General features: G+C 35.5%; 2 protein-coding genes across 2 annotated transcripts; one reads left to right on the top strand and one right to left on the bottom strand.

The window, feature by feature from the left end:
- The first annotated feature begins 1,027 nt into the window (after positions 1–1,027).
- On the top strand, positions 1,028–9,113 carry LOC103724004 (F-box protein At5g07610-like). The gene is made up of 2 exons (XM_008815120.4): positions 1,028–1,157; positions 2,458–9,113. Exon 2 carries the CDS (start codon positions 2,464–2,466, stop codon positions 3,571–3,573), a length of 1,110 nt encoding a protein of 369 aa, XP_008813342.2. The 5' UTR covers positions 1,028–1,157; positions 2,458–2,463; the 3' UTR covers positions 3,574–9,113.
- LOC103724003 (UPF0426 protein At1g28150, chloroplastic) lies at positions 9,069–10,206 on the bottom strand. The gene is made up of 3 exons (XM_008815119.3): positions 9,950–10,206; positions 9,687–9,851; positions 9,069–9,467 (listed from the first exon to the last, which is right to left on the bottom strand). The coding sequence occupies exons 1-3, from the start codon at positions 9,983–9,985 to the stop codon at positions 9,279–9,281; spliced, it is 390 nt and encodes a 129-aa protein (XP_008813341.1). The 5' UTR covers positions 9,986–10,206; the 3' UTR covers positions 9,069–9,278.
- Between the last annotated feature and the right edge of the window lie 286 nt (positions 10,207–10,492).

The following is a 10,492-nucleotide window of genomic DNA, read 5'->3' as shown; positions in this document are numbered from 1 at the left end:
TCATAAATTTGCTATTTGTATGTGTATGCTTATAAATTATTCTTTTTGCATATCTGTCTTTATTAAGTTAAGTGCACATAAGCACAAAAATATTATAAAGGTATACATATAGAAAATAATTTATAAAAATATACATGTTAAAAAGATTATTTATAAAGATATATATACAAAAGGAAATAATTTATAAGAGTATACATGTAAGTAGTAAATTTGCAAGGATATACATACCATGTCTCCTACTCATAAAATTTTCTATAACTTAGGTTGGAGTATACCACTCTAGATTTAGTTGCAGATTAAAAACATCAATTACAATTTGCTAAAAATGGTAGAAAAGGTTCATTATAATTCCATAAGACTAATATAAAAAACATGAACCCAAAATTCTTGCATTGAATGTGCAAATATCTGGAACAAGTTTCTTTAGATTGTCGAAATCTATAACAAATTTATGTAAATATAATCATCATGAAGACATGCGTGTTCTTTCTTGCTTTAGTGCATTATGCTAGTTTCATTATTTTGTTTGCTTTTTATAATTTCCTAGAGACCCTTCTCTTATTTGTTGAGGTGTTCACTAAGACTATTGTTGTTCTTATTGCCATTACTATTTTTAAGTTTTATCCTAAAAACATACCAATTTTGGCATGCACAAGCTGTACGCCTAAATACTAACTAGTTTCTTAAAATTTATTTAATTTTGAGACATCATTTCCTTATTGGGAGGGGCTTGATAAATACACACTATGTTTCAGACAGTGTACTTCCTCTAAGTCATATGTTAAAGTATGTATGAAGGAGTGTATTTATTAAAAGAAGAGTATATTTATAAGCAAAAAAGTAAGATACATTGCCTAGTGCCCAAATGTCTTTCAATGCTATATGCTTTTAATTTATATATAGCAATGGTCATGACAAGTGAAATATATTTGTCAAATAATTAGTTTATATATCTTGCACTTTGTTTAACCTAATGCTAACCCAACTTTTCTTTTTTCTTCTCTTTTATTCTCCTTTTCGCCGCCGCCATCACCTCGTTGAGGTCGCAAGTTGTTGCTTGCTACCATTGTTTCGATCAATTCTTGAATTTGCTTTTCTCACCTATCTAAAAGCCTCTACTATGGTTGCAGCCTCTGCTATAGCTACTACTTAAGCAGGTATCTCTTTTCCCCCCCTCCGTTTGTATGTCATTTGGTCCTTTTCTTCATGTTTCTTCCCCTCCTCCCCTTGTTGTTCTAGGATATCTTTGACATTTTAAGAGCTCATATACATTTGATTCCTTAAATCAATCTTGATTAGACATGCTCGGGTGATTACTTTAATTTCTAGCCCTACTCTTGATCATGGCGATTCTTCTTGTGGTTTTTCTCATTCTAATATATCTTTCATGGGTCTCTAAATCTTTACTATCTGAAAGATATGATTTCATCCTTTAATTTTGATCCGGGATTAATATAGATGAATATCAATTTGTTTAGTGCAAGATATGTAATATTGTTCTATTTATGTTATATGAAGTAACAATAATCTTGTATATATAAATCAATATATCAAAATATATTGATTTGGAATAGAATGAATACATAGATTAAGATCTTTTCTAGTCTTTATTTTCTTGGAGCATTTTTTGTTTTGAGGTAGTCAATTAAAGTTTACAAGTCCATTGACCATTAAGATAATATTTCAAGGATTGTATATTAAGTGTGTCATTTTCTTTCCTTTGTTAAATACCACATGGAGATTATTTTTAATGATATAATTCGAAGAAAATTCATGATTTTTTGATTTTTTTTCACTCCTTTTTTTTAAAATGAAAGGGCCCTATGAGGGTTGCCCTCTCCAAACTTCCCCTAGACCCCCAAACCTAACGCAAGATTTGATCCCATTTCAGTTGATCCAACAACCAATTTCTTTGCCAACTTAATATGCTAGTACCTTCTTTTGTTTCCACTTCTTTGAAAGTAAGAATTTTTGTTAGTAAACGATCTTAAAATTGTTAGGATTTTTTTTTTTAAAAAAAATAAAGAACTAGAACAGGGGAATCAAAATCAATGTGAAGACCAGACTCGAAGACTAACAACTGCAGTAGTTGACATATCAAAATTTCTAAAAAAATTTAAAAAATAGTTAAGACAATGAATAGGTGTTGCAGAACATATTATTTACTCTTGTCAAATTTTTTTTCTGATTTGTGTAAACAAAAACAATTTGTAAAAAATTAACAAATTGGCCCTTGCTCTTCCTTTTGTGTCAACAACTTACCAAAGTATATAACTGAGAGATCAAGGGACCATCACCCAGAGTCATAAGTCATCATGAGCTTATCTTGTAGAAGAAAAACAGACTGCAGATTGCCTCCAATAAATAGCAAGGCCACCAATGATGCTCCCTTTTCCTATCATATCTTAGTATTTCCTTGATCAAAAAAATATTCTAAATAATTCCTCCTTTTTGCAGCAGAAGATGGTTCATACCACCACGAAGCCTCTTCCAACCAAACTAGTTGATGACCTAGTGGTGGAAATCCTCTCTCGAGTTCCTGCCAGGTCCTGGATGAGATTCCAATGCGTCTCCAAAGCATGGCTTGCTTTCACCTCCAACGTCTACTACCGGAAGAAACTTCCAGCCACCGTCTCCGGTCTCTTTTACACCGTCGGCACCTGGAACATCGATACAAGCTGGAGCACCGACGTCAAATATCTCAGCTTATCGGCGGACCAGACCGTCGATATGACTCTGAGTTTCTTGCCACGTCTTCAAAACCTAGACATCTTAGATAGCTGCAATGGGCTGCTCCTCTGCAAGTCATGGAATGCCAGGTCTGAGGGCTACTACTACTATGTCTGCAACCCTGCAATGCAAAAATGGATCACCCTCCCAAAGCCAGATGGAAGCTTAGATACTTTTTTCCTGGCTTTCGATCCTCAAGTCTCCCACCATTTCCATGTCCTTCACTTCGACGACGATGTGAAAAGAACCGGCATTAAGCTTGAGATCTTTTCATCTAAGACAGGTGAATGGGTTCGTGGTCAAGCGCACTGGGAGGATAGCATCGGATACATGCTTTCCTGGCCTGGTGTCTTCTTTGATGGAATTGTTCATATGTTGAGTATTGAAGACTATGTCCTGGGATTCGATAACAAGGGAAACATCTGCAGCAAAATCAAGCTGCCTGAATCTGATTCTTCTGGCAACAAATGGCTTGGCCACTCAGGTGGGTATTTAAATTTTGCCTGCAAATGGGAGAACAAAATAGAGTTTTGGATTCTGAAGGACTACTTTAATAATGAATGGGTCCTGAAGCATTCTATGGATGTGGATACCATTCCTCATAAAGCGCGTTCCAAGACAGTTGAGCTTGAGTTTTACCTCCAGGACTCTGACTACTTTGACATTGTGGCATTTCACCCGGACTTGGGTGTTGTTTTTCTGCAAGTAGGAGATGAGCTCCTTGCCTACCACTTGAACAGTGCTAGAACCGAAGAGCTTGTCAGCTTGAGGCGTGAATGGATAGCAAAATTTTATACTTACTCACCTTGCTTCTTAGATGTCTTTGGTGATGATGGCATCTAGCTGAATCAGGGTTGGTGAAGGTAGATTACATGCACTGTTCTTTATGTGTTCAGAACATTTTTAGGATTATCTTGTGTTCTTCCATGGCATAGTCTTATTGTGGACTGCATGGTATGTAGGGATCGAGTTTGCTTCCGAAGTTTTAATCGAAATTTGACAATTCTGTTAATTTATCAGAACTGGTCTAGCCGTAAAGATACTGGTATCCATTCAGGAGATCTATGATCTAATGTGGTGTTTCATTTTATTTCTTACTTTATTCTAGAAAATATCTTATCTCAGGCATTAAAAGCTAATATCTTATCTCAGGCATTAAAAGCTACATTGAAGTGACTCTGTTGGCATTTTCATCGAGCACCTTCAACTCTATTTCTTGTTTTTAAAGAGCACAAGTTTACTGGATGTATCTGAACCCAGTAATTTTAAACTCGATTCGAAATTACACTCAGATTAGACTCGATCAAATAATATGAAAATCAAGCTTAATCTTAAAACTTGGCTTGAACATAATTTCAAACAAAGTATGACTAGACCTAGGCACAATTAAGCTCGACTCAGTTGAATCCGTGTCTATGGCCAGCTGATAGTGAGGCTGGCCATAAGCATCAATTTCCAAAGGATCTGTGACTATTGTTGAAAAATGCAGAAAATGTCAACAAATATTTGCTTTTTATAGATATATAAATCTTGTTGTTTGCTAATATGCAGTTTGTTTTTTACCTACATAGATATATAAATCTTGTTGTCTGCTAATATGCAGTTGCTTTTTATCTATATAGATATATAAATCTTCTTGTCTGCTAATATGCAGTTGTTGTTGTTGTAGACCATATCTTTGTGTCCAAAAGAAATAGAAAAGAAAAAAAAGAAAACCAAAACAATTGTTCCCTTCACAATGTGCTTTAGAACAATTTAGTTTGCAGACCCTTTAATTGTTCTCTGATAAGCCGATAAATCAAAGATCAGGAACCCAACTCAAGAGCGCAAATAGCTTTTAGTCAGTGATGCTTACCACAACAACTGTTTTTAGTAGGATTCTCATTACATTATTCATGTCAAGTGATTTCTCACAAGCATTTCTTAGAATTGGATCCTCGAATGACTTTGAAAATTAGCTTTCTATAATCTAGAGTGCCTCTTCCATTCATCACAAAGTGACATACAAAAGACAAAAATATAGCTTCTTTGTTGCCTCGACTGCCCATCATTTCAAAATAACAGTCAATGAGAGGCCTAGGGTGGTACTATTTCTCTCCATGTAAGTGCTGGAGGTTACTTTTCCTTCCAACAAGATGGTTGTCCATGGTAGGCTACAGTTTGTTGGTGTTCATCCCCGTGAATGATGGATCCCAATCTAGATAGAATTAGCTGCTCTACACCGGAGTAATACATCTCTCCTAAGAACTGGAAGGAACCAAATTGTGGCCAAGTGGCCAAGGGAGACTGGCAAATCCTCAATGGATTTATGCATCCCATTCAACATTTCATTTCCTGTACTCTCATCACGATATTATATTTTCACTGCTGTCCTTAATTTCTTTAGAAATTGGATCCGAAACATTTTTCACAAGCCATGAAAAATCCTCACAATTTCAGTCTAAGGTTAGAGCTTTCACGAGAAAGTAAATCAAAAAAATCAAAAAAAAAAAAAAAAGTTAAGGAGAAAAATTATGCATTAAATCAGGCTAAAATATACTGTTTGGTATATTTGGGTGTCGTATGGTTTCAGTCATCTAAAACTTTTTAACTATCAAAATTTAATTAAAAAGAAAAAATGTTAGATTTAATAGGAAAATAATTTAGGAAAATAAGATAGATAAGATATCATTTTATAATTAAAAATTCCAACTTCGTTAATATCTTGTAGAAAAATGTAGACATGTAAAGGAGCAAAAGTTTATTTCTACTCTTTTTAAGAATTAAGTATTATAATACTTTAAATTTGATTATTTTGTAAAATTTCATGAAATGCAACTGTTATGTGCTTGATTCAAATAAAGATAAAAATATAAAAGAAATAGAAAAGGGTTGACTTCAAGGAAACCAACCTCCTAATATCCTCTTCAAGCAGGATCAAACTAGTCTCCCAAAGAAGAACAATTTAGATCTGAATTCTCAGCCCATTCATTCAGTCACATTAGCATAAGTAATTTTACTGCAATTACAATGTTTAACGACTCCCCGTGACTATCCATACACCATAACACATCCAATATAACAACATTACACAACTAATACAAAGAATAACTACCCAATACATCAGATTAATTCATAAATATAATCATATCTTTTAAATCTAATGTTGACTAATAAATAAGTCAATAACATTCCATCCTCCCTAAATCAACCTTGTCCTCAAGGTTGACTTTTTGGGTTTCAATGGAGGTGGCCAACCAACTTCTTTTATACTAATCTAGTGAGAGTAATCTTTCCTGCACCATAAGGATGCGCCACATATTGGGCCACCACTATAAATTTCATTGTCTCCATTTACCTCCAGAATTATTGATGAAATAAAATGGAGAAGCCTTAAATTTAGTATGATCAATCTTCCTTTTAGTACCAATTTCAAAGGTGTCCTTAAGCAATTTTTCACTAAGTCTTAGGCCTTCATCAATGTGACATAGTTCCTTCATCAAGTTCTCAAGCATTCCCTAATACCCAAATTTACTTCAATCAGTTTCTTGGCAAGTGTTTCCATATCATTCAAACCATCATGGATCTTCAATAAGGTATCCATGTTGCAGAATTGTGAGCTCTAAGATCAAATGCTATGTGCCTGATTCACATAAAAAGATAACAAAGAGAAGAAATAGAAGACAGTTCACTATGAGGGGAACCATCCTCCTAAGATCCTCTTCAAGGGAGATCAATTTTCCTAGTTCTCCAAAGGATAAACACTTCAGATCTGAATTCTCCTCGCCGTTCATGAGCAGGCACTCTGGGTTAGTGCCCAGTCTCCAGAGTAGCTTGTCCATAAAAGCTCCAGTTTACCAGGTGGAGCTACAAATAGGAGGATGGAAAGGGGCATTCATTCACATCAGTATAAATAATTTTACAACAATAACCACCCTTTAGTAAGTACCCACAACCACCCATGCATACTAACACATCCAAGACAAACTACATTGCACCACGAATACAGGGAATAACTACCCCATACACCAGATTACTTACTAAAAATAATCATATTGTTAAATATAATATCAAACATTAAAACCTTGAACGGAACCTTTTCAATCCTTTCATCAATATTTATAAATATAAAATTGAGGCAACAAAGTTTAAGATGGTGGTCCAATATGTGGCAGACATCATCCTTATGTTGCAAGAAAGATTAGTCTCACCAAATTGCTATAAAGACAAGGAAGTTCATTGGCTGCCTCCACTGAAGCCCAAAAGGTCAACCTTGAGGAGAAGGATAATTTAAGCGGGATGTAATGTTATGTACTTATTCATTAGACAATTGTAGATATAGAAATATAATTATTTTTTTTGGTATTACTATGACGTTCTGGGTAGTTATTCTTTGCATCGGTGGTGTAATGTAGTTATCTTGGATGTGTTATTGTGTAGGGGTACTTATGGATGGTTACTAAAAGGTAGTTATTACTGTAAAATTATTTATGCTGACATGAATGAATGAATGGGTACAACAATTCAGATCTAAAGCCTTCATCTTTTGAAGAACTAGGAGGATAAATCCCTCTCAAAGGGGATCTTAGGAAGTTGGTTCCACTTGAATTGAACCCTTTTCTAATTCTTTTTGATTTTATCTTTTTATTTGAATCAAGCACATAACATTTGGTATCAAAGTCGATTCTACAGATTGAAGAACATTATGGAAAATTTTAGATCTAATAGTGTTCTTTGGAGAACTAGGAGGATTGATTCCCTTAGAGAAGGATCTTAGAAGGGTTGGTTCCCCTTGATGTGAACCTTTTCAATCTTTTTATATTTCAACATCCTATTTCAATTAGGCACACATCAAGTATCAAAGCAGACAAATCTGCAGAGTGGGCATTTTATTGGAGATCCATAATGATTTGGATGACCTCAAATAGTTCTTTGGAAAGCGATTAAAAGCAAATCAGTAGATTCATGAATGCTTGAAGAGAATGGGGGGCCAACATCAATTTGATGAAGTCTTAAGATATAGAGAGGAGTTGCTTAAGAAGGCTTGCAAGGTTAAAAGCAAGAGGAAGATTGACTATGTCATAGTCAGGCTTCTCCAATCAATATCATCAAGATCTGTGAATACAATTGTAGGCATCAGAGTTCAAGATGGTGGTTTGCAAGTGTCTCTTTGATAATGCAAAGAAGAGATAAATCTCACCAGATTGCTACAAAGATAAGGAAGCACGTTTGCCACCCCCATTGAAGGCCAAAAATCAACTTTGAGGATAAGGTAGTAATAGGACAGGTGGAATGTAAAGATGTTGGATTAAAATATTGCTAGTTTTAGAAATTAATGCAGTGTATTACGTAGTTGTTTCTGTATTTTTGTTGCAGGGTTGTTCTTTTGGGTGCTTTATTGTGTATGGGTGGTAATAAGTTGTCACCGAAAGGTGGTTATTATTGTAAAATATAAATATTTATGTTCATTATAAAGAGTTATGGAGAATTTCATGTGGTTCTCTTAGGAGAACTAGAAGGACTAATTCCCTTGGTAGAGAATCTGAGTGTTTGTTCCCCTCAAACTGAACGTTTTCAATATCTTTTTCTTTTTCAGCATCTTATTACAATTAGGCACGCATCAGCAACTAAGGTCTAGATGATCTTGCTTGATTTCTAAAGATCCAAAACATTAATATAACAAAATTAACTAATTAATTTTATGTATTCTTCAAATCTGTTATAATATTAAAAGACAACTCCTGAGCAGTGCATGAAGCTCTGTTTAGGGGTCATCTTTTTAAATTGGAGACCTGGGTGCTTTCAATTCAACTTAAAACTCAAAAATGTGTTTACTTTAAAAAAAATTGATTCCTAAAAGCTCCATTCATGATCTATTAGCAAGATCACAAAGGAAAAAAGAAAACATGTAAACCACAAAATTGGCTCGTAGGCTTATGTAAATCAGTTTCGGCTGAAAGTAGATAAATGCTCGTAATGCTCCGTTGAACTCGCTCAAATCATGGAACTCAAACAGTTTTGAATTTATTTTACCCTATGCTTCAATTGAGACCAAAAATCATTAAAGTTGTAACCTTGGTCCGCTACTATATTTGTCCAAAATTATCTAATTATCAAAATTGAATTACAATAGTTCATCCTACTACCATAAATTTCACCACATTTAACTGTCAACCCTCTTGATAACAATATGTTTCATGCAAACCACAACACAGCAAAATTCATTACTAATAGCAAAAGATAGCTGGTGCATGCTGACTTAGTTTACAGTTGTTCTGTAAGAAATGGGGCACATACATGCAATTCAATCCATGCAGATTTAAAAGCAGAGATCATGTCTACTGCTACGAACACATCAATTGACTAAAATCAGCCAATATGATTGCAAATAAAAGCCTAATGATGGATACAGACAAAAAAAAGAAAGAAGAACATGATAGTTAAATATTATAGAAGAAATTCCACAATGAAACCCAATGTTATCCGTAGAAGAATCTCAAGTAGATTCTCATGCAACGGAAATATATTACAGTATATAGCCTGGCATGGTAAAGGAAGAAAAGTGGACCTCATTCGATTTCAATCTGCTGAGGAGCATCTTCTTGAGCTTCCAGCTTCAGTTCCTCTTGGACGATCTCCCCATCGGCAGCAATTCCAGAGGCATCGACAGTCCTCGTGATCCATTCCTTGAGCGGATCCTCATTCAAATCAAGCCTCAAGAGACCAGCAAACATCCCACCCATGAAGGCCACCGGCTCCTGCAAGTAAATGAGAGACAATTTTGGTTATTGCCCAAACATCGCTATAATTTTACCACGAACACTATCACTATGATCCGATCTTGCTGTTATTGTTCTCCCCAATTCATTAACAAAAAAAAGGAGAATTTTTTTTAAAAAAAAACAGTAAAGGAATTTAGGGGGAAACAATTTAGAGAAATATATAAGAAAAAAGTAATGGATTTTAGGGGGAATTACCTTAAGAGCATCTTTGATGACGGGTTGGTCTTCAAAGGGATTAAAGAAAGCTTGTACTCCCGCATTAACTCTTGCTCTCCTTCCGAGACGCGTGCCTATTTTCCTCTTAGGCTTATAACTGGAAGACGAGATGACGAGCAACGGAGCGGAAAACCTCTTCTCCCACTGGACAGAAAAGATTTTCTTGATTACATGCAAGGGAAGAGAAGAGACTAAAGATGGGGAGGGAGGGAGGAGGGGGCGGAGAGAGTTGGGGAGCTCACCGTTAAGGGGGCGGCTGCGTACAGGAAGAGAGCCATCTCTTCGGCGGCACCGTCCGCTTCGGATGAATGGAGAGCACGGCGAATCGGAGCGGAGATTGGTTAGGACTCCGGGTGTCCACCGGACAAAAATCCTAAAATCCTCCGGCGAGATGAAGAGGCCTGGGTTTTTAAAGCGTCGACCTTTTTTATCCTATCGGCCAAATTAAAAATTATTAGGCTAACGGAACCGGAAGGGTATCCGGTTCCCTTTCAAACTCTGTTATGTGCCACAGGCACGGTGTACATATATCCAAAGAGGATCAGTAATGGAGTTGAGTTCCAATAGATAATTTAGGGGCGGCAAAAAATAATCTGACCCACCAATCCGATCTATGTTTGAACCGTCTTAAATAGATTTGGATTTAGCCTAAATCGATTCGGATCGTAAAAAGATTTATCCGTTTAACCTATTTATTAATTAGGTTGGATACGGATTTTACATGTTTGACCCATTTAATCTATATAACCCGTTTAATTGTTGGGCTGTTAGAAGATAAAGGCCAT

This window comes from Phoenix dactylifera, unplaced genomic scaffold, assembly GCF_009389715.1.
Source record: "Phoenix dactylifera cultivar Barhee BC4 unplaced genomic scaffold, palm_55x_up_171113_PBpolish2nd_filt_p 000144F, whole genome shotgun sequence".
In the NCBI taxonomy this organism is placed as follows: Eukaryota; Viridiplantae; Streptophyta; class Magnoliopsida; order Arecales; family Arecaceae; genus Phoenix; species Phoenix dactylifera.
The sequence above is the reverse complement of the archived record's forward strand: the minus strand, read 5'-3'. Positions and strand labels throughout refer to the sequence as shown.